The sequence below is a fragment of the Podarcis tiliguerta genome, assembly GCF_965153285.1.
Source record: "Podarcis tiliguerta genome assembly, chromosome: 4".
Taxonomy (NCBI): Eukaryota; Metazoa; Chordata; class Lepidosauria; order Squamata; family Lacertidae; genus Podarcis; species Podarcis tiliguerta.
Window position 1 is genome coordinate 50804326 of NC_139537.1, and position 23845 is coordinate 50828170.

A 23845-nucleotide genomic window follows, 5' to 3' on the forward strand; every position below is an offset into this window, starting at 1 on the left:
GATTGCCAAAGAATTGATGCTTTTGAATTATGGTGCTGGAGGAGACTCTTGAGAGTCCCATGGACTGCAAGAAGATCAAACCTATCCTTTCTTAAGGAAATCAGCCCTGAGCGCTCACTGGAAGGACAGATCCTGAAGCTGAGGCTCCAATACTTTGGCCACCTCATGAGAAGAGAAGACTCCCTGGAAAAGACCCTGATGTTGGGAAAGATGGAGGGCACAAGGAGAAGGGGACTCCAGAGGACGAGATGGTTGGACAGTGTTCTTGAAGCTACTAGCATGAGTTTGACGAAACTGTGGGAGGCAGTGGAAGACAGGAATGCCTGGCGTGCTCTGGTCCATGGGGCCATGAAGAGTTGGACACGACTGAACAACTAAACAACAACAAACCAGCAATTAATTATAATGTACTAATAGAGGTCTGGAACAAAAAATTCAAACCAAAACCTCTTGTCTAAACACCACCGTGTAAAGTTTCTTATTGTGATACCCAATGGAAACTTTGATTCCATATTTTAAAAATCCTGTTGCAAAAGCCACCTCTCAAATCCTACCAGATCTACAGCAGAGTTAGTGGGTGGTATTCAGCGCAAGCGCAGCTGAGAGTAGCCCCTAGACTGTTGCTGTGAGTTGCAGAACTTCCCTCAATGAGTGGAGAGCATGGGGGTAGGGTCAGCTCAGCAGCTCAGCAGCTTACCGCTTCCTAATGTGGAGAGAAAAACACTTGACTAGGCCATAAAGCCAGGTGCCATTCCATCAGGCTGCAATACTGGGGAGGTGGGAAGCAGAGCCGTGCTATCAGTTTGGCTGACAGACCAGCTCCGTTAGGCCCCTGCCTCCCTCAACTGTCCTCTAGAAACAGTCCTTGGATTGGGCTGCAGCAGAGGCAGAGTTGAGAAGCAAGCCACCCCATCAATTTTACTGAAAGACTAGCTCAGTCCTCCTTGCCCAACAGAACTATTTCTGTTGCAGCTGCTCGTTTTTAAAGGTAACTTTAAGAACTGGTATCTTTCTTTGCTTGTTTTCCATATTGCACTTGCCTTTAGTGTCGTGCCTTTTAAGACAAAGACATATATTATGGTGTGAGCTTTCGCAGACTCAAGCTCACTTTGTCTTTTAAAATTCTGTGCACATTAAGTGTGAAATTGTGGCTCTGAAACAGAATTGATAATAATCCTAGCTTTCATTTTTTTTAAAAAAAAACCCATGTTCCTAGTCCTCAAACTTGCGGGTATAATTTGAAAGCACACCAGCAGCATCTGCAAGTGACTGTAGAGCTCTTAGAGTGACATTTCTCTGCCTAATGATTTATTTACAATGAGGCAAGGTAGGATAATTGCTTAGGCTGATAGATTTTGGAGCATTGCTAAGAATGGCAGAGTGGGAGACAGTCAGATCTGAACCATGGACCCTGGTTGGACTAGGTGACCCTTGTGGTCCCTTCCCAACTCTATAATTCTGATTCTATGATTTACAAGAAGGCTCTCTTGTGTAAGCTCCACTGCAGTGAACTGGAGCTGCACATGATCTAATGGAATGTGCACAGGAGAATTTCTAGGTGGATTGTGCACCTATGGAGTACTATTTCGATACTTTGCCAAATGTTTTGGGTTGGCCTTGTGTATGGAGGTCTCCTAGTCATGCACTCCTAAAAACTAACATTTTGCTATCACATGCCTCCCTGTCAAAACAATCCAGACTCCATAAAACTCCAGTTGAGCAACTTTAAGCAAAATAAGAAGCTGTAAACATGTAGGGGTTTTTTTATCATCATGGATTACGTTTAAGTGTAAAAACTTGGTTTCTTCAGCATCAGATTTGATGAAGTTGGTACAGAGACATTATGGCCATTTTCATCTGTTAAACACTGTAAAGTGTTTCATGCAGGCGGACTGAAGCACAGAGATTGTACTACAGGTGGGTTACAAAGAGAGAAGGGAGCTGTTAATCCCTAACCACCTGGGGATTGCTTAGCAACCACAACACTTGACTTCAGTTCTGTCTTATGCCTTGCTGGGAAAATGGCCTAAGCAGAACAGGATGCTAAGCAGCTAGTTTTTCAGGAGCTCCTGCTGGGATCTGCTATATATGTGACCCATGCTGTCTAAAGAGAAAGATTAGTTTTATGAAATTGTCATTAAAGGACTAGAATACACACAGAATAAGAAACGTTTGAGAATGTTGGTTCAGCCATGCGTTACTGCCATCCTCACCAGGCATGTACAGTTTTTAACATTTGCTTTTAATTTAATCTCATGGGAAATCGTGCACTGGTACGTGTCTAAGGAAAACACCTGGAAAACTGAATAAGTGTGCAAAAGATCAAAATCCCCTCTGCTTTGTCTCCCTGGAAACTAGCTTAACTGTATGACAGGAGGCCCTGGTTAGTGAGTATTACAAGCAGAATAGCAGAAAAAAGCCAGATAAAATGTAAGGGTGGGCATAAAGTCAAGCTCTAAAACACCACACCATAAATGGTGATGGTCAAATATGGAGTTAACTTGGGATTTCACTGTCTGTCTTGTTCAGTTTCCAAGGAGAAATAACCTGATCAATGCCAACCCAGTGTTGTTTTGGGGACAATTCCAAAGAAAAATCTCAAGAGAGACCTTACATTATAAATTGAGCTTCATCACACCATCTCACAACATCAAAGTTAATTAGGTCTTTTAAAGAGATTGTAGGACTGGTTGTTTATGTTGAGACAATTTTAAAAGTGGTTTAAAAAGAAGAGTATGGAGGAAAAGGCTAACAATGGGTACTAGCCACAATAGCTAAGTTCTTGCTCTACTTTTGGTAGCAGTATTTATGGGTTCCTTTGGGTCTTCTCTTGGCAAAGTGTCTATCACTGTACAGAAACTGCAATCATTGTGTCATGCCTGGACAATAACTTAAGTAACAACTATGGAAACTAACTTTATTTTCCATAGCCCTTCTCCTTGACCACCACTTAACACCACAGTAATATTTTGGAACTTTGAGGTTTCCTTGAAGATGTTGCAGAAATATTTCTGGTATGCATTTATACCCTTGAGACTTGAACAAGACTTGAGACTTAATACATTGAGACTTGAATACACCCCAGACTTTTGGGAAACAAATGGTTAACTAGAACAACAAAGATAAATCAGAAGTACATTTTATCATATGAAGACGAGGGAGTTCACATACTTATATCTGAACAAGTGTTAATTGACATAAACCTTAATAAATAGCATGCTAACAATAGGCTAATTTTATGAATTTAAAGCTAAGCAGGCAAGCTACCAGTTCTACAAGCACACATGAAATGTTATAATGCAGTATAATTAGGGAAAGATGGGGCAGGGAAGGATGTTGTGAACTGGAATATTTGGCTGAAGAGAGGAAGGTAGTATCAGAAGGCAAATGGTGATATGCCTGCAGAAAGCTCTGAGCTGGGTGGCATCCATTGCCATCTCGTAAAAGACACTTCAGTTTGTTTGGATATATTTGTGCTTGCCCAAAGCATATTTTGAGGTGGGCACCATCAGCTCCTTTTTGGGGGTACATATTCTGGCTATAATTGGTGTGCACAGATGCCTTTGTTTGTAGCATGTGCTCACACTAAACTCTGGGCTAGAAGGCACTCTCCCGTTTCTGGAGTGTATGCTGTCTCAAAGCATATTTTGGGGTGGACACCCAGAGTTTCTTATTTTTTAAAAAAGTATATCGGCGATTGCTAGTTTGCTTCAACATCCTTAACTCTGCCATTATGTGCCCACAGAAAGCTCTGGGCTGAGCAGGACCCACAAGTGTCTCTTAGAGGAGAGTTTCCTGTTTGCTTTTGTGTATGAGTTGTGCTTGCCCAAAGCATATTTTGTGATGGATACTGCCAGTTACTTATGCCCCCCATCCAATATACTTTAGCTATTGTTGGTGTGCCTAGGTGCCCTTGTCCATGGTATGCAGCCATAGGAAGCTCTGTGCTGAGCAGCATCCATTGGCATCTTGTAGTAGATGACACTCTCCCATTTGCTTAAGTGTGTGGCTAGTGCTGTCCCAAAGCATATGTTTGGGGTGGGCACCTTCAGTTACCGTACTTATTATATTTATATATTGGCGACTGTTGCCTTGCTTTGATACACTTGACTGTCCCCTGTGTCCACAAGAAGCTCAGGGCTCAGCAGGATCCATTGGCACCTTGGAGAGGATGATCCATTTGCTTGTCCTTGCCTAAAGCATATTTTGGGGTGGGCACCCCCACTTACTTATTTTATGGTGTTCTACAATCATGTATTGATGAGCATTTTGAAAGCATCATTTTGACTGAGTAACATTAACTGATCATGTACATATACGGGGTGGCCCAATTTTTATTCTGGGGATCAGGGCATATAAACTTTAGAGTTCAGGAATATACATGAACTTCCCTTGTGACAGAGACTCCTGCTACGTGTACGTGTGTGTGCAGGCAATTCCCTTTCCCCTCCCTAGTTTGACACTACAGAAATACTGGGCTGGCGGATGCACTGGAGGAACCAAGTTGTGCTGACGCTTCTGCAACACGAAGCACCTGCGTGCGCTCGTGTAACCACTTATCGTGGGAATTGTCTCAAGCGCTGTTGCCGTTTGCGTGTGCGGAAATGTCCCTTTCCTTCCTGACGGGGATTTCACGCCGAAAACCCGCGTAAGCGACAGGTGTTTCTGGAAGCTTCGGGAACGCCAGCGAGGCGTGTAGGAGCGCAGCTCCAACCCACGTCCGCGTCTCGAGGATGTTTCGAGAACGGCTTGCAAGCAACCGGCAATGGGGGGCGTGGGATATACGGTGTTACGTCGCAGAGGCGGCTTTCACGTGTAGGGCCAGAGCTTTGCCGCTGACTTCCCCTCAAGGGGGGAGAGGAGCGCACGAGGAAGGGAGGCGGGACCAAGTGGAAATTTCCACTCCCTGCAGTAGCAGCCGCGGCTACGGAGGGAAGGGCGGGACCGGCGGCGCTGCAGGGATGGCGAGGGAGGCGGCGCCTGGAGGTCGCCGAGCGCGCTTCATTCAGCTCGACCTTCAGGACTCTCTCGCTTAGGATAAAAGCGCCGCCCTGCCTTCTTCCCGGCGCAATTGGGAGCGCTCCGTGTCCGAAGGAGCCCCATTCATTCAGCCCGGGAAGAGCGGAGCGGCGAGGGAGGGGGCGCCTGACGCCATCGAAGGGGGGCGGTGCCGCCGCGGGAGCGCGCGCAGACCGGCCCCTTTTAAAAGCGCCCCGCGCGCCTTGCGCCTCCTAGTCGGCACAGCGCGGGACCAGCGGCGGGACTGAGCGGCACTTGCACGGCACCACGCCGGCGCTCTGCTTTGCCCCTTCCGCCAGCCGCCCCACCTACTTCACCACCTCTTCTGCAAAAGATGCCTCGCTATGAGCTGGCTTTGATCCTAAAAGCCATGCAGAGGGTGAGTATCTGTGTGTGTGTCAGTAGCAGGGGCGCTGCGCCCTCGCCCTTCCTCGCTGCCCTTCTCGCGTCCCTCAGTCGCAGCTGCTCTTTGAGCTTCCCCGCGCCTGCCCGGCTTCCATTTCCCGGCCGGGCCTCCCTTTCCCCTTCCGCCAGCCCTGTGCGTCCGTTCTTCCTCTCGGCTCGGACAGAACGCGCTTCTTCCACTCCGTTCCCTTTTCACACGTGCTCGGGCGCTGTGGTGGTGCTGGTGGGACAAGGGCTCCCTTAAGGGAAACGTGGGGTCGGCGCTTGCCCCCTTACGCTACGACGCTTTGCTCTCCCCGACCCCCAGCGCACGTGTACTTCCACTCGCGAACAAAAAATAAAAAAGGGGGCAGAGGAGAAAAAGTGTCAATAGAATTGGTTGCTCTAGTTTTAAAAGGCAAAATCTTCTAGGGGGCGGCTGTTCAGGAGGCACGGGCTGCATTGGGTCTAGCGAGCCACATGCGAGGTTTTCCTTTTTCACGCACACGTGGCGCGGCGGCCTCGCGTCGTTCCTTGGCAACGTTTTGTGGTCGCTGCCCAAACACCCCAGTTCATTTTCGCGCATTTGGGGCAGGGGCTCTGTACTAGTTACCTGGGTGCATTATTGCCGGGCGTCGTTTACGATTCCCTTGCCCTCTTAAATTTCCAGTATGTACGGAAGCATGAATTAATTCCGTACATCTGTACCGGGGACTGCCTATAGCGAAGAACTTGTTTTGAATATTTGCCGCCATCGTAACTCGCTGAGCTTCCGGGATGCTGGCGGCGTTGTACAGTAGAGTAGACCGCCTGCTGGGTTTCTTTCTTTCTTGTCAAATAAGCGAGTATAAATGGTGGTCTGCTAAAAAGCTGCTGGGCGGTGCTGCTGGCTGTAATAGCCCCAGCAGAGGGCCCATTACATAGAAGCTAACTCCTTGGGGCCGAGGTCCCTTCACGTGCCCCTTAAAATAATTCGAGGGGGCAGCCCCCACAAGTCGATAGACATTGTCATTCAAACACTGTGCGTTGCACCGCATCATGTGATCAATTATGTGGGGCAGGGCTTACCTCCCCCCCCCCCCCCCAAATTTTATTCAAGTTGGTACCCCTGGCTTGTAACAGCCTCAGAGCACCTGCTTTTCATGCTGAACGTCCGAGGTTTAATCCCCAGCAGCTCCAGCTGAGAAAATTGCCTGCTTGAAAGACTGCAGGGACTGAGATAAGACTGGACTAGTGGTCTGACTCTGTATAAGACAGATCTCTAGGCAGATGAAAACTATCTCTAGGTGTGTGACATAATATTGTGCAAAAAAAGTAGACTAGTGATATGTGACAAGTAAGTTCCTGCCCATTTTCTCAGTTTAATCTATTTCACAAATACAGGGATTATTGTGCAGTATGTTCTAACAATTACCTGCCAGTTCAAACCTATGCATGCATGCATGCTCAGAAGTGAGTCCTACTGATTTCAGTGAGACTTACATTCTTGGATAAGTTTGTATAGAATTTTAGCCTGAATACAGCAACCTGTAGCTTTGCTTACGTAGATTTTCACTTAGTAAAAGTTAGCTGTACAGATTAGAAGATGAAGTCTGTGCGTTCTGTGCACACACTTCTTGAACGTAATTGCCAGGTTTGATTTGGATCTCGGGTTATTTGAAAAATTGTGTGCATTCCTAATTTTTGAATTTACTGGAGAGTGTGGGTGCCCAGTTATTTCCGTTTGTTTTAGGTCTGACCTCAATATTTTAGCATAGAACTTGACAGATTGCATATTAAACCTAAGTTTGAGATACGGTCTTGAATACTGTGGCTTTTGTGAACCTCTGATGTTCCTCTTAAGTACAGAGAGATGCTCAGTTGCAGACTGAATCTTGTTTCACATTCTCAGATGTTAGAGCAACTTTCTAAAATACCTTTCAGAGAGCGTGAGGACAGAAATTGTCTAAACAATCGGCAGTAACCAGCCTTCTGAGCCAACAGTGCATGGGGATCTTTGGATCAGTGTTAGGATAATCTTAACTAGAGATGTACAAGGAGACATGGCAGCAGCTTCAGAGTAGCACGTTTGGGGTTCTGTGCATGGTCAGGGTTGATGGAAGCACCACATTGGCTACCCTGTAGCAATGTGTTGGTTCTGTTCCAACCAGCAGTGCAATCTTATTTTTCTTATGAGAGAAAGGATGAAAAAGAAGCAAGTACTTTAAGTGGGCCCTTTGATTTATGTTGGGTGTACAGTGTACCCTGAACTTTAAAAGGCTATGAAACCTACTCTTTTTGCAGTAAATCTGTGTTGTAAATCCCAAATGTTCACAGTATTTGCTAGCTACATAGAATATGGAAATGCAACATAGAGAGTAGGCTGCCTTGTGCTCATAAACTCAATTTCTCAGTTCTGAACCCATTTTGATGTTGGAAGTAAGCGCCCATTTCATTGGAAGTCACTTCTATATAAAAATTCTGTTTAGTAGGTTTGAGGTGTCTCTCTTAATTGCTGCTCTGTACATTCACCAGGAGAGGGTGATAAGATATGCTTATTGCTAGAGCTGTCTTCCTAGAAGAGGAGGCTTTTCATTTGACCTCATTCATAATAATCTGGTTCACTCTGCTCACCTTGTTAACTCATCAACTTTATGAGCAAATAATCTATATCTATAGTTAAATTAACTGATTTTCAAAATACAGTTAAGCAAACATATACTTAAATTATTTTGGGATTTTTGAACTATTTTCCTTTTTAATCACTATCAGTTTTCAAAATATGGTAATACAATATAGTACAATATAATACAATATAGCAGCTACTTTTTACAAAAAAAATCAAGTATATTTTGGTTTCTCATTTTAGTGGAAGAGCACATGTAGAGGTGTAGTGGACAGTGTGTTAGGCAGGCTTTGTTACACAGGTGCAAGTTAATAAAGGAAACAAAAAAAGAAGAAAGGAAAAGACATTAAATACATGAAGGAAAGGAACAAGAGTGGGGGAAGAACACAAAACATTTTGCTTTACCTCTTAGCATTATGAGTACATGCTGTAATTCCTCAGTCTCCATGTGAACTAATCTGGGAAAATAGACTTGTCTTTATTCACCTTTTTTCCAAGACACAATTATACTTTTCTATTAAAAAAAAAGGGGGGGGGAGTATTTTCTTAGTTGTGTTTGGCAAGGCTAGTATAGACCTCTTTGCATTTTAGGGGTGCCCACTATTATCTATTGGTTGCTTTGAGTTCTTCCATTAATTGATTGCTTTAAAAATTGACAAATATTTTATTGCCTGTAAAGGTGCTTTGCAGTTGGACTATGTCAGACGTGTGATTTGCCATTCTTGCTTACCTAGTGGTTGATTCCAGATGAGCAGATGAATGTCCAACTACATTCCATCTAGCCATGTAGTAGTAACCCTTTAAGGCAGTGAGTAGGGATACCTCATTCTCTCCTTTTCTCTTCTTCCTGCACTGTCAGCTCTGTTGGGAAGGTCAGACTCCAGAGGTGTGAATTGATAGGTTGTAGCAGGATCCCATTCCCTCACATTATTGTCACTTCATCTGTTTGGACTTTCCTTGTGTCTTCCCGCCCTACATGCCTTCTCTCCCTCACCTGCATGAAATTAGGCTGAGAGCCTCAAATGCCCATCTCTTCATTTGTGGTGACTGTAGGGTTTGGAGGCCCAAATGTGATTGGCAGCAGACCTGTGCCTTTAAATTTGAGTCTGTTTCGCTCGTGTAGTGCTTGAGATGAGGACTACAAGTAGGGCAGGATGTACGAGGGTAGATTTCAGCAGTTCCCACCCACACATTTGTTTGGCAGTTTCAGTTTTTTTCCCTGCTCTACATATACACCTTTAAAGACATGGACCTGCTGCCATCCTGTTTGCTTGGGGTCTGTATTGTGCCTGAATTGTATAAACTTGTTCTGAAAACTTGTTAAAACAATCTAGGGATGCTATTGTTTTAAGTCTTTGTTCTTAGTTCTAGTTTTTGCATTACTTTGTTCTTACAGTATTAAAATGTTTATAATGAGTTACTTGTAACCTGCCTTTCTCATTTTGCAGAAAGGTGAGCTAGAAATATTGGGCATAAAAGGATAAATACAAAGGAGTCCTAAAGGATCTCATATTGCTGATCCGTTACTATTGGGTGCTTGCATTTCATTGTAGTTAGTTCCTTTAATAATATCGATGAAAAATGTTCTCATTTAGTACTGGCACTAATATTGAAGAATTATAGTTCCTGTTACTGTTGAACATTTGATAACAACAATTCACTTGATGCCATTAGAGCGGTATAAACAGTTTCTTAGTGCAGGTAAATATTTATTTAAAGTAGCTTCTGTCATGTGGATCACCTCTTATTTTGAGTAGAAGGATGTGATCATACGAGAAAATTAGTCATATGTATAGTATAAGGCAAGAGTGGCAGAAAGTAGATCACAGTGGATCACTGACCAGTTTCTGTGTGGATGATCTAGTGTCTGTTGGTTGATGGGACTGTTGCGAAGAATGCAGATCTAAGTCTGAAACTTACTCTAATTGGAACTTGGTGCTGTCCAGGTTAGTGCTGTCTAGGTTTTGATGGACTTAAACTTTCATCAGCCCCAGCCAGCATGACAAATGGTCAAGTATTTGTAGGGAGTTGTAGCAAATGGTCCGACAACATCTAGAGGGTACTAGATTGGAGAAGGTTAATTTCAGGGCTCGTGTAAAGGCTGAAAATTATATTGACTTGAAAAGCCAATCTGAGTAAAATAGCATCTGACAACAAACAAATGAAAGGGTTACAGGAAAAAAGAACAAAATGCACCATTTTTAATGCAGAGCTAGCACTCAATTTGCATTGTTAAGAACCCAGTTAACAGATAAACTGACTATAGTATAGTGTACAACATGTACAACAAACTATTTGTAACACAAAACTTTGCCACTATATTTTATCCAAGGCTAATGAAGGAATGACATTTTTATTTAGCAGTGTTAAACAGCACTTTTGAGTAGAGTTTGTTTTTTGTGTGCTAGAAGATTTTAGTTTGGCTGATTGGAAAGGGTTTGAAAGGGATCTCTGAGGATGATCTCTGCTGTGCCCAACTGCGGCTTCATCTGCAGAGACCTCTAAAACAAAACAAAAACAAACGAATGCTAAAATGTTGATAGTTGGCTGTTCAGAATGGGGCCTAGCTGCTCCTTATGGGCGCCATTGGATCAGACTATTAATATTCTTCAGTGTCCCTTAATATTTTACCTTCCTATTGTAGACAGCTTTATTATATTGGTTTTGCAAATCTCCAAGCCAGGCATAGGCAAACTCTGGCCTTCCAGATGTTTTGAGATCACAATTCCCACCATTCCTGACCACTGGTCCTGTTAGCTAGCGATGATGGGAATTGTAGTTCCAAAACATCTGGAGGGCTGGAGTTTGCCTATGCCTGCTCTAAGCCAAGTAGCAAGGCTTACGCTGACACGTATTGAATTTTGGTAAACTTAAGTTTTATAGGTTTATATTGGCAATCTGTTTCAATGTATGGTTATGTGAACCATGCACACCAGTCATCTAACATGGAGCATTTTAGTTTTGTACGTTTGAGTTCACATCTGCTTGTATCCTGCGATTCTTGCTTCTTTCCTGTGTGTTTACTTACACCCACTTACCCCCCCTTTGATTTCCTCATTCCCTATGTTCTTGGAACTTGTTAATGACTTACCTTGTTTATGAATATTTTCCTTTCCCCTACAGTTTCCTGTTGCTAGAAAAATGGGGGGCCTTTTCAGCTTTTAAGGAAACAAAATGGGGCTTATAAAAAGGAAACAAAGATCAAAGCTCTATTTATTTTATAGATTGATGCACAGACCCCCCCCCAAAAAAACCCCCCAACAACACTTTCTGCAGATGTACAGAGATAACGTATGGAACAGAGTTAGATAGACACATGGGGGGCACTTACAAAGACAGAAGAAGGGCAGGTATATTGTGTCAAGTTCTGTAGAAAGTAATTAAACCACAGAAGGTGGGACTGCAATGGCACAAAACATGATCTAGTCCAGCTTAGGTTTCCATGCTGAAACTAACTTTTGTCATTCCTTCCCTGTTCTTGCCTTCCCCTTACCCATTACTTTACAGTCTTTTTGAACATGTTACACAAGTCAAACCCCAAGTAAAAGACTGTGTAATTGTACAGTACATTGCAATATCTATGCAGTGTTGGGCTATGATGTGATTTTTGCCTCTAGTTTATTAAGGGCAGCACTGGAGTGTCAGGTGGTGGTGTAGATCTATTTCATGTCATTAGTCTTCATACTCCATTTCAGTGTTAGAAACTCAGATATATAAACCAGGCACCAATTGGCACCTTAAACAGACTGTCTAGCTGTCATTTTGGGGCAAGACGGCTCTAAAGTTTTTATTTTTCAAATGATGGACTGATTGTGATTGATTCTCAGTTAAACATCTGGCTAGTTCAGATGACAACCTTGAGCTAGGTTAAGAGCTTAGAATCATAGAATAGAATCATAGAGTTGGAAGAGACCACAAGGGCCATCGAGTCCAACCCCCTGCCAAGCAGCTTGTAGAACTCAAAGAAGAAAGTTCCTTGATCCAGGGACAGTCCACATATATATTGGTCCATTCCAACCTCTCTTTCTTAATGGTGACATGGACTATTCATAATGTAAGAATATTCTTCACAACTGTGAGCGGGGCAGTGGGGTAAGTGAAGACAAGCGACAACAGTTAGCTATAATGTTCGCTGCTCCTGCTCAGGCTGCAAAGAAAAAGCATTTTGATTCCAGAAATTCATTCCTGTTGTACAGATAAAATATAACGGATGGAATTCTGCAGTGTGGGGCATTAGTGTGTAAAAACAGTCCAGATCCAAGGATCCCCAGGCATGCCCCTCCAGAATTTGGAGATGTCAGGCCATCTTCACTTGGTCGCAAGTGGCCAATAGCTAGGTGCAAAATGCGCCTGGTGCCTGGCTAATTTTGAACACTGCTCCAGTTGCACTATGAACCCCTACTGCCTGTGCCATAGATTATTCATCCATGTCTTATAAATTATGGACATTTACATTCTGGATTGTCTAGGCTCCCTGGTCCTATCTCCTCCTCAACACTTCCTAGGTTGTTACCTACTTCCTATTGTACATTCCCAGCTGCTGTCATCATTATGGTTGGGAAAATGTAGCACAGTGCTATGATATGTGTGAGAGGATACATGGTTTTTCATTCTAAGTCTGTAATAATACTGCATTCAGAGAGATGGTATGTGCATGTAGGTGCCATAATACTACATTTCTCTGATCTGGGGAAGTGTAGTGGACTTGGCAATTGGAGAGGGCAATGTACGGTGAAGGAACATAGTGTGCAGTGTGGCACTCAGTTAAATTTTTGCTGCAGTTGTGACAGTGGTGTATTATATATGTAATCTACTGCTACAGCACTATACAGTGACATTGGCTGTACACAGAAATCAGTTTGAAAATCAATGATAAATTTAGATGAATTGTAAATGTGATGTGATCATGTATATCCTGAATAAAGTCTGATAGTGTCTGTGTGGTGTTGATGTATCATTTTGAATATAAAAGTTTCTCTGGCCAGAAAGATACATATTTTTATACTGCTGCAATTCTGCCATCTTGTCCCAAGAAAACAATACACATTCTGTTAGTTTATCAGTGAACTCTGTTTACAGTCTATGAAAGAAATTTCATGCCTGAGATGCAGAATTCTTCATAACATTTACAAGGGAAGAAAAGCTCTATTCAACTACTTGTTATGACAAAATTCAATTTTTTCCCTGATACTTGGTAAAAGCCTTTTCTAATTCAATCTCTGTCTTTTGTCTTTGCTACCTTGCAGGGTTGGTACTGTAGGCCTCACTAGACTTAGCTGCAACTAAGAATTTCTCCTACATCAACCAAGTTAATGGTGATGCTCTTGTGGATTGGTGAATAAAAGTGCGTGCTAAATATTTCAGAAGCGCAGAAAACAATTTTTTCTTCTCAAAGTTGTACCACAACCACTACCATCAAGATAGCAAACCAATGGACAAAGAATTTGATCCACAGTATTTGTAAAACTAAAGATTTGTTTTACTAAGGCTTGAGGTCTGTGACCTGGACATCAGCTTTTGGAAGCTCCTTTGTTTACAGATATGAGGGCGGCTTTGGAACCAGCAGACATTGCCATTGTGGCGCTGTATTTTGTGCTTGTGCTGTGCATAGGCTTTTTTGCCATGTGGAAATACAATCGAAGCACTATAAGTGGGTACTTCCTGGCAGGGCGATCTATGACATGGATGGCAATTGGTGCTTCCTTGTTTGTGAGCAACATTGGGAGTGAACACTTCATTGGGCTTGCAGGATCTGGAGCAGCAAGCGGATTTGCCGTGGGAGCATGGGAACTCAATGCCTTAATGCTTTTGCAACTCTTAGGATGGATCTTTGTTCCGGTTTACATACATTCTGGAATATACACCATGCCTGGATACTTATCCAAACGTTTTGGAGGGCATAGAATTCAAGTATACTTTGCCTTGTTGTCTCTGATTCTGTATATCTTCACCAAACTTTCAGTGGATTTGTATTCAGGTGCATTGTTTATTCAAGAATCACTAGGCTGGAATATTTATTTGTCGGTAATACTGCTGATTGGAATGACTGCACTGCTGACTGTGACTGGGGGTCTTGTGGCAGTTATCTACACAGACACTATTCAAGCTTTGCTTATGATTATTGGTGCCCTCACCCTTATGATTATAAGTATGGTAGAAGTTGGTGGATTTGAAGAGCTGAAAAGAAAGTACATGTTGGCAAAACCAAATGTTACATCGATCTTGTTGACTTACAACCTTTCCAACACAAATTCCTGTCATGTTGATCCAAAGCCTGATTCGCTGAGAATGTTACGTGAACCAACAGATGAAGATGTTCCGTGGCCTGGTTTCCTTTTTGGACAGACACCAGCTTCTGTTTGGTACTGGTGTGCCGACCAAGTCATCGTTCAGCGGGTTTTAGCAGCAAAAAACATTGCTCATGCCAAAGGATCCACCCTCATGGCAGGTTTCTTAAAGCTTCTGCCTATGTTCCTTATAGTTATTCCAGGTATGATTTCACGAGTACTGTTTGCAGATGATATTGCATGTATCAATCCAGAACATTGTATGCAAGTTTGTGGAAGCAGAGCTGGATGTTCTAACATTGCCTATCCACGTTTGGTAATGAAACTTGTTCCTGTTGGCCTGCGAGGCCTCATGATGGCTGTAATGATTGCTGCACTGATGAGTGATTTGGATTCTATCTTTAATAGTGCCAGTACCATATTCACACTTGATATCTACAAGCTCCTCATACGGAAGAATGCATCGTCTAGAGAACTGATGATTGTTGGAAGAGTTTTTGTTGCTTTCATGGTGGCAATAAGCATCGCCTGGGTCCCAATTATAGTGGAAATGCAAGGAGGTCAGATGTATCTCTATATACAAGAGGTAGCAGACTATCTGACTCCACCAGTGGCTGCTATTTTTCTCTTGGGTGTATTTTGGAAGCGTTGCAATGAGCAGGGGGCCTTCTTTGGTGGAATGGTTGGATTTGCCTTGGGAGCTGTACGACTTATACTGGCATTTATCTATCGTGTTCCTGAGTGTGACCAGCCAGACACAAGACCATACTTTATCAAAAGTATCCATTACATGTATGTTGCTACCGCACTGTTTTGGATCACTGGAATTACTACTATAGTAGTAAGCTTGCTTACACCACCACCCTCAAAAGAACAAATTCGGACGACAACGTTTTGGTCTGTGAGAATCAGGACCGTAAAGGAAAGTACTTCAGCAGGCAGTTCGTTCAAAGCACAAGGGAAGACCGTCTTAAAATACAGCGACACTTCAAATCATATCACTTCAAATGGGAAATCTGAAGAAAATACTAAAAATGATCAGCCTGAAAATGTCAATCTCTTAATTACTTGCAGAGATGAGAGCAATCCAGTGATATCTTTAAGCAACTCTGAAGTTGAGACTCCAGTTGATAGTTACTCTAATGGACAGGCAGCTCTTATGGGTAAAGAGAAGACTGGTGAAGAGACTGAAAGTAGTGACAGACACTGGAAATTCATAGATTGGTTCTGTGGCTTTAAAAGCAAAAACATGAACAGTCCAGTCAGAGATAAGGGGGAAGAAGAGACCATGTGTCTACAAATGCTGGAAGAGACTCCAAAAGCTAAAATAATACTAAACAGTGGACTATTTTGTGTGTGTTCAGTTGGAATATTCATGTTTGTTTATTTCTCTGTGTGAACAAATGATGAATTTTATTTGGTCAGATACACAGAAGTAGTGATAGAGGTCCTTGGAGAAATATTTATATATCTGTGTGTGTGTGTGTGTCTTAGTCTTATATCTCAGGATTCCTTTACGCTTTTATCGTCAGCCAAATTATTTTTCAACCTTTTTGAAAATCATTAGACGTTTTATATGTTAGCATTTCTGTTTTAATGCAAAATGTTTGTGGGATTAAGTGCAGTACTAAATGTTGGGTTTTTGTATACCAAAGTAAGAGATAAATGTGTGTTGAGAGGTAAAATATTAAAGAACTCTCAGAGGTCCAGCAAAAGTGAAAAAAGTGTTATAGTTAAAAGGGGCAAAACTGTACATTATGAAGAGCATTCCAGAGTATTTTTGAGTGTCAGAAGATATCTTTTAGGAATTGTAATCAAGTAACTTTCTGTGATTTCTCCCTATATTCTTAAAACATCAGATCTATGTTCCTAACAACAACAACAACAAAAAGAAAAAAGACACCAGTATTCTAATTAAATGTTATGTGATCGCTGAAATTTTGCATTGCTGAATCTATAATTCCCCTTTTTCCTTTCTAGATAAAACCACATATTTTAAAACACTTCAGTCTTGCTAGCTGTTAGAAACCTGAATATACAAATAAAAACAGAAGATACAACTAAATTCTACTCAATTCTACTAAATTCAATGAGTAGACCCATTGAAATCAATTGACTTTTTAAAAAGTTGACTATTGCCTATTAGCCTTCAAAGTTATGCAGAAAGAATGTTTCAGATGATGGACAAGGGAGTCTGACTTGCATATTCTCTTCACAAAACCAGATACTCAGTGTATATCTGAATTTTCTTGTGCTTGAATTTTGCACATTAAAAATAAAAGATTTACAATTGCAAAAGGAAATATCCTAGCGCCGCTTCACAAAGCCAGCTTCTTTATTTGTTGTATGATGATCTGTCTGAAACAGTTCACAATTGGATATGGAAGCAACAAATAGCACAAGGACAATGAGTCTGTACAAAATTAGGCAAAATAATATTCCAAACTTCTTTTTAAAACTATGTGGTTTTATTTTTGTTAGGCTGAGTAGGAACAGAGAGGGAGAATGAAACTGCTTCGCTTTTCCCCTTTAAAAAAAGAAACATCTCCACCTACTGGTTCCAATATATGTGTAGGCTGCATGTTGAGACTACATGTCTCCTACAGATACTTTGAGAAGTGTAGTATAGTAAGTAAGGCTCTGGTAATGAAAGCAGAACTGATTTAAATGGGGTTATTCCAGCACATCCGTGGATACTCAGCAACAGTAATATTTTTACTTCAGTACGCAGGCAAGCCTATGAACTGTTCCTTGTCCTCCCTCTACCCCACCCCACCCCCAAAGCTTAGAATATAATGCTAGAGAAGAACTCCCAGTTTGGTGGCTGCTGCTGCTGTAGCAAGAAGGGCTGCCCCCCTCCCCAAATCCTGGTGCCTTGAGTGCTTCCATAGCAGTGTGGAGAAGGACAGGGGAGCATCCCTTCTGCAACATTGCAGCCACAAGGTTGTGGGCCCATAGAGGTGGGAACCAGCAATTAAGAGCAAATTTGGAACTCTTATGGAGAACTCTTTCCCAAAGTCAATTTTATTGCTAGCCCCGATTCAAAAAGAGCCTTCTGGTAATAGTTATGGAATGTAACACTTGAGAGCTGAGATCCCATGCCGAATAAATATTTTTAATATATACAAACTTTGTGATTGTGCCTTGCAAATGCAAGGTGTCCTGAAATAGCTGAAAACAATACTTTATTCAAGGTTTCCCAAACTTGAATCTCCAGCTGCTTGGGGAAGTACAGTTCCTATCATCTCTGACCACTGGTCCTGTTAGCTAGGGATGATGGGAGTTGTAATCAGCTGGAGACCCAAGTTTGGGAAACCCTGTATTTAATAACAAAATCAATTTGGTATCATTTTCAGTTCTTTTCAGTTTCTTCCATACTACTTATCAGTGGAACAACTGGCTTACTAAGGTGACAATTTTTACTAAATGGTTGTAGACTATGTATAGAACTAATGCATATATTCTGAACTATTGATTTTAAGCTTGTATAACTGATATAGTTTTTAAAGAACATGCTGTTTAAATGCACTACAGAGACTTTGGCTTGAACGGCCTCTGTTGATGATTATGAATTAATTGAGACCTTGCTTGTGTACTGGGCCAAGAGTTTATTTAATCCAGTGGCCTTCCAGAGTCAAAGGAAGGTGGTGATACAAGCTTTGAGATGGGTAAGTACCATCATTGCTAAGTGCTAGAGGAGAGTTGCTATTTCTGGCACTTGTAGAGATGGTTGTGTTGACTGCATTGCCAGTTGTCATGTTGCAGGTGGACTAACTCAGGAATTAATTTGGCTCCCACTTTTCTTCCCTAAGATGCCTTGTGTAAACTAAGCCATTTTCCGGGCCTTACAGCCACATTAAAATAGCAATGTCTAATACTTCCTCGGTCCCAATCCCAAGTCATTTAATACGTTTGCAGTATTATGAATGTAAATGGCAGAGTTTGTGGATCTATTTTAAATGGACTCTTAATGCAATACAGCCATATTCCAAGTGACAATGCAGCACTTAAACACCTAAATATTGAATCATTTCACAGTTTTAATAATAGTTAGAAAGGTTTGCCAAAGTCCACAGAACAAATTTACCTGCCAGTTATCCATTTGGGCCTTCTTTTCTCTTTCCTTACCAATGATGCATGGTTTGTGCGGATAAATAGCTTGCAATATTATGTCTTCATTTAGACAGCTGTATGGCAACTTCTAATGTTTTTTTTCAGCATACACTTACCTCTCTTTACTTCGGGGCTCTCCTGGGATTGTGTTGTTCTAAAACAGAGACTGCCTGTCACTTTAAGTTGTCTAAAATCCTGCTGGTTAACCACAGTGGTTGGGAACCACAGTTGTTGGGAACAGTCTTAGGATGAAACATGTTTTAAGAGAACTGTGCTGGATCAAACCAAGGGTCCATCTGTCCATCTAGCCCAGTACCCAGCTTGCCACAGTGGCCTAGGGATTTGCTGCCTTGCTGTATTCTAGACTCTTAAGACTGGCTCCAAACCAAGCTAAAACAAACCAGTACACCAAGCCATGGATAGCTTGATTTGTTAACTAACGGGTTAGAACTAACTATAGTTCCAAGTTCATACCCAATACGGAATTCTTCTTTATTTGTGTGTGGAGCAGAGGAAAATGAGAGCATGCAAGTCTTTCACTTGCTGTGGCTTGCTCTTCCTCTTCCTCTTCCTCTTCCTCCCTTATACTAGTAGAACCTGGGACTATCCAGTAAAGCTGAATGTTGGAAGACTAAGGATAAACAAAAGAAAATACTTGGCCACACAGTGCAGAGTTAAACTGGTATTTGCTTCCACAAGATACATTGATGGACACCAACTTGGATGACTTTAAAAGAAGATTAGACAAATGCATGTAGAATAAAGCTGTGTTTGGCCTCCACTGTCAGTGGCAGTATGCCTCTGCTTACCAGTTGCTGGAAAGAACAAATGGGGGAGAGATGGAGCACTCAGGACGTGCTTGCAAGTTCCCCAGAGACATCTGGTTGGCCACTGTTAGAACAGGATGCAGGACTAAATGGACTTTTGATCTGATGCAGCATGGCTGCTGTTAAGTTAACCTGTTTTACCCAACCTGGTACCTTCCAGATGTTGGGGGTTTACAGTTTACATAGTCCCTAAGCATTAGCCATGCTGCCTTGGGCTTTTTGAAGTTGTAGTCATCAAGTGGAGGGAACCAGGTTGAGGAGGGTGGAACTATAGCTAGATTGTTTGAATCCAGCTATTCATTGATGGGCATGCTCTCAGACTAGAACCTGCCAACCCCATTTCCTGCTGTTTGTCTCCTAGCAGACTATATCCTAAGTGTAACTTAGATTATGTGACTTCCTAATTGAGTCCTCCTTTGTTGTAAGAACCATGAACTGAGTTTCCCATACTCCTTTTCCTACCCAACATTCCATTTAGAATATTTTGTATCTATGGTTTCCTTTTAAACTGAGAAAGTAAATGTGTAATAGTGCCTTTTGGTAGCAGAATATAACCTTGTTAGGTTAGTGCATCTCATCTGTGATGAAAATACTTATACCTTGCTGACTTCACATTTCTACCAATGCCATTAGGGAACATTATATTTTTCTAAATCTTTCTCTTATGTGTCTTTCTAGTCATGACTAGAAATTTATTTAAACCGCAGGTCGTAGCCTAAATTACTCATTAATGGCTGTTCTGTGTAATGGTCTGTTTTGCTTTAAAACATATGGGGAACCTGTGACCCACTAGATACTAGTGACCATTGATTGGGAAGGATGGGAGTTGAATTGGATGGCCACAGCTTCCCGCTTGCTGCTTTAAAAGAACACCCAGTATGTAGAACAAGTAATCTCTAAAGAATAAAAACGTTTGCTATTTATCTCTGGATTTCTGCATGTTATATAGCCCTCTGATGCTTAACTGTATTTAGCAATGTATACAAGAGAAATTAGTCTCATCACAATGTCTTTAGAGCCTACGTAAAGTAGCTCATAAGCAGACCCTTTTGGCAGTTCATAGAACATAGAGTTGGAAGGGACTCCAAGGGTCATCTAATTCAACCCCCTGCAATGCAGGAATCTCAGCTAAAGCACCCATGACTGATGCACATACAGCCGCTGCTTATAAACCTCCAATGAAGGAGAGTCCACCATCTTCGAAGGGAGTCCATTCCACTGTTGAACAGCTTTTGCCGTCAGAAAGTAGTTGGAATATCTTTTCTTGTAACTTAGAAGCCATTGGTTTGAGTCCTCCCCTCCAGAGCAGGAGAAAACCAATTGCGCTAAGTGGGAATTTGTTTTAATAGCTTCTGAGATTAACACAATGAGCATTCTTAAACTGCTGTAATATCGCCTGCTCTTTCTAATAAATCCTGTCTGTTTAGCAGAATTCTAGCTTTGATCCTCTGAACTCCAGTGGATTTTGTTTGTTTCATTCTATGTTGAATATGCCTTTTATCAGTCTGGAGGTTTGTGGTGTAGACAGAGGGGAACTTTATTTGTTGTATTATACAGTTGGGTATGTGTTTTCTTCCCATTGATCAATACTACTTCCATAGGACCTAAATCTTTTGACCACTATCAGTGGCTATAGCCCTGCTTTCTGGAACTAGGCAAGCATTCCAGTGGTGGGCCTAGTTGTTTGTGTGAACATCATTCCGGGTGTCTGGCAATTTATTGCCTTATGTGTGAACATGACACTTAACCAAGCCCTACTTTTGATACCCACATATTTTCATGAATTTTTAAACGTTCATTTGCTTATTTAAGCCAACAGAGGCATCAGTCAGAAAACTGTACGTGGGCCTTATTTTTGCATTGTTTTCAGGAACAGCGTAGCTTCTGTTTAGGCAAGTGTTCTTAATTTCCTTTTGTCACCATCTAGAAGTGACAAAAGACTAATGATTGTGTGCTATCCATTCCCCCTTCCTCTCTCCTTTCCATCAGTCATCTGAAAAGTACAATATCTTCCTGGGAAAGGAACGGGTTGGATTGTAGGCTAACAATTACTTATGAAATGTAGACAGAAAAATGTGCTTAAATTAATTTTACAGCTTTATTTTTAAATCATTGTCATAAGGCAAATTGCAGTGTATTGGGTTTGTTTCAGTCTCACCCACCCCTATGAAGTATATATATATATATTGAATTCACAAATCTAGTCTTTTAAGGAAAAGATTAAATTGTGTGACGTATTTTAAACGTAGATAGCCACTGTTCGTTTGGTATGCTGTCTGTCTGTGCCTTTAAAAGTATATGTTTTGAAATAAAACTAACATTCTATATGTAATGTTTCAAATCAAAGATGTGTCCGATGTTTAAGGGTTCTTTTGATAGAAATTGTGTATAACTCAGTGGTTTTAAATCTGTTTTAATTAGCTGTAGGGTCATAGTTCTAGAATGAAAGTATATATAATTCAGATGTTTAATTTCACTGTGAGGTCTGTAAATTCTTGTTGGCAAAAAGCTTTTCTTTCGTACAAAACAGTCTGGGGTATGGAGGGTGCTGGTTTAAAACAAAAGGCTTTATTTTTGTTCTGATTGTATCTAATATAAAATGTTATGTAGTGGCATTTGGTGACACTACTTTTCCATAGCATTTATTAGCTTCACTGGGCAAAGCCAGACACTGAGCAATGATGGAAATGACATACAAGAATACTAAGTGTCTAAGAATACATGCTTTTAAATGAGGTGGATATAAAAATAGTTGCTGTGCAAAAAAATTAGTAGTCTTCTTCAAGAAGAAAGCAAATTCTTTTCTAATAATGCTAGATAAATCCTTTTTGTTCATTCTTGGTTTTAAGAACTGTCAGTGTAATGCTACTTATATCGTGTATCTTTTTAATATTACTATTACATTTTTTTAAAGAGACGTGAAGTGTTTTTATTGCTGTTGTACTTTCTGTAGCATTTAAATAAATTACAATTGCTTTGGTTTTTTTAAAAGAAACATTAAAAGATTTTGCAGACCAAAAACAAATGTTGTGCAGCATGTCAAATCTTGAACGCCACCCAAACTTTGGGAGGGGGGCAGGAATTAACCAAATGGGCATATAGATGTAATAAATCTACTTGATTTCAGAGCTCTTTGGCCACTTTTTAAAAAATTAAAAAACATACGTATGATCTGAAAAGAATGAAATTTTGAATAAGATACCCATGTAGTAAGACTATCTAGAAGTGTTATGAAAACAGAGATTTTGTAATTGTCCATTGCTACCACCCACAATTACAAATTTGTCATAGAAAATTGGTTTGATCCAGTGTATAGAACATTGCTGATATGACAGTAAGTAAATTCTGATGAAAAATTCAGTTCTTATTGCTAGCCCTGTGTTTGTTTGTTGTATATTGTGTACTTATTTTGCCTTCTGCATTAGTCTTCAAAATAAACTCTTATTAGAGTATTTGTATAATTAAAACTGTATTTCTTGCAGTTTACATTCCTTTTGAATGTGGAATTTTTGTCCTCTCAGAGTTATTATATGGAAATGTTTCAACTTCTGTACAAAGGTTAAATAAAAGTACAAAATAAAGAAACAAACTCACAAGTATTTTTCAAACTGTTTTGGAACTTGGTAGACAATGTATTAACTTTCCGGTAATATTTTTAAGTCCCAACCACTTGTTTTGCACCTTTCATTGTGAAGGATTCCTAATTGAATCTTCAGTGGTTTATAAACACTCATTTCAGATCAGTTTTGTTTTGAGGAACGGTTTTTGTGAGGCAACAAATGTGCATGACTTATTTCTGATCTCCAGATGAAGAGAGTGAGCACTGTTCACCTAGTGGCAAATATGCTATGCAGGCACACCTTGCGAGTGTTGAACATTCTTATCCCTTGGCCCTTGCTTCACCTTCCTTGCAAGGCAGGATCCACTGCCCACCTCTCACTCACTAGCAGCTTCTACAGTTTTTCTTCCTTTTTGCTACCCACTCCCAAACCTCTTTGCAGTGGCAGACCTTGGGATCTATTTAAATTGCTTGCAATAATCCTTCAAAAGCAAGCAAGGATTGTGGTTGTAAACTTAGAACATTGGCTATATTTCTGTTTTGTCCCATCTGCTGAATCATACTCAGTATAACCTTAGCACTTAAAATACGCTTCAGTGCTATTGTGGTTTTGGGGTGGTTTATTTTGTTTGTTTTTTGACCCTGAAGATGTAAGAGATACGTGTTCAAGAGCTGCATAGGGTTTTCTTCAGCCAACATTAATTAAAAAAAGGCCTTTAACTACAGGCTGCACTACTTATTGTGAAACCTCCCCTTCAGATTTTGTGATCCTGTTTGCCCAAGTGGAACATGAAGTAACTCGCATACCTAAAACAATGGTTCTATTGTTGCAACAGATACTTATTTCATACTTGCAAAGACTTCGGTTGCATGCAAAAATTTCTTTCCAACTGGTTCTGTATTTTTTCTCCAAAGCCACCGTCCTCTGTGGCAGGAGACACCAAGGAAAACCTAGTGAACACATCAACACAAATGCATTGTCCCAACACACATACAGTGGTACCTCGGGTTAAGTACTTAATTCGTTCTGGAGGTCCGTTCTTAACCTGAA

At 41.2% G+C, this 23845-nt stretch overlaps 2 protein-coding genes across 2 annotated transcripts in view; both read left to right on the plus strand.

Annotated features, from left to right (window-relative positions):
• The first annotated feature begins 4982 nt into the window (after positions 1-4982).
• On the plus strand, positions 4983-22824 carry SLC5A3 (solute carrier family 5 member 3). The gene is made up of 2 exons (XM_083438691.1): positions 4983-5398; positions 13255-22824. Exon 2 carries the CDS (start codon positions 13550-13552, stop codon positions 15692-15694), a length of 2145 nt encoding a protein of 714 aa, XP_083294817.1. The 5' UTR covers positions 4983-5398; positions 13255-13549; the 3' UTR covers positions 15695-22824.
• MRPS6 (mitochondrial ribosomal protein S6) overlaps positions 5264-23845 on the plus strand; it is a 28254-nt gene continuing 9672 nt past the window's right edge. The window contains exon 1 of the mRNA XM_083438751.1: positions 5264-5398. Coding sequence (XP_083294877.1) covers positions 5354-5398 — 45 coding nt within the window. The 5' untranslated portion in view covers positions 5264-5353. The remainder of the gene's footprint in view (positions 5399-23845) is intronic.

Coding starts and splice junctions, on each gene's coding strand:
- SLC5A3 (XM_083438691.1), top strand. CDS start 13,550: ATGAGGGCGGCTTTGGAACCAGCAGACATTGCCATTGTGGCGCTGTAT.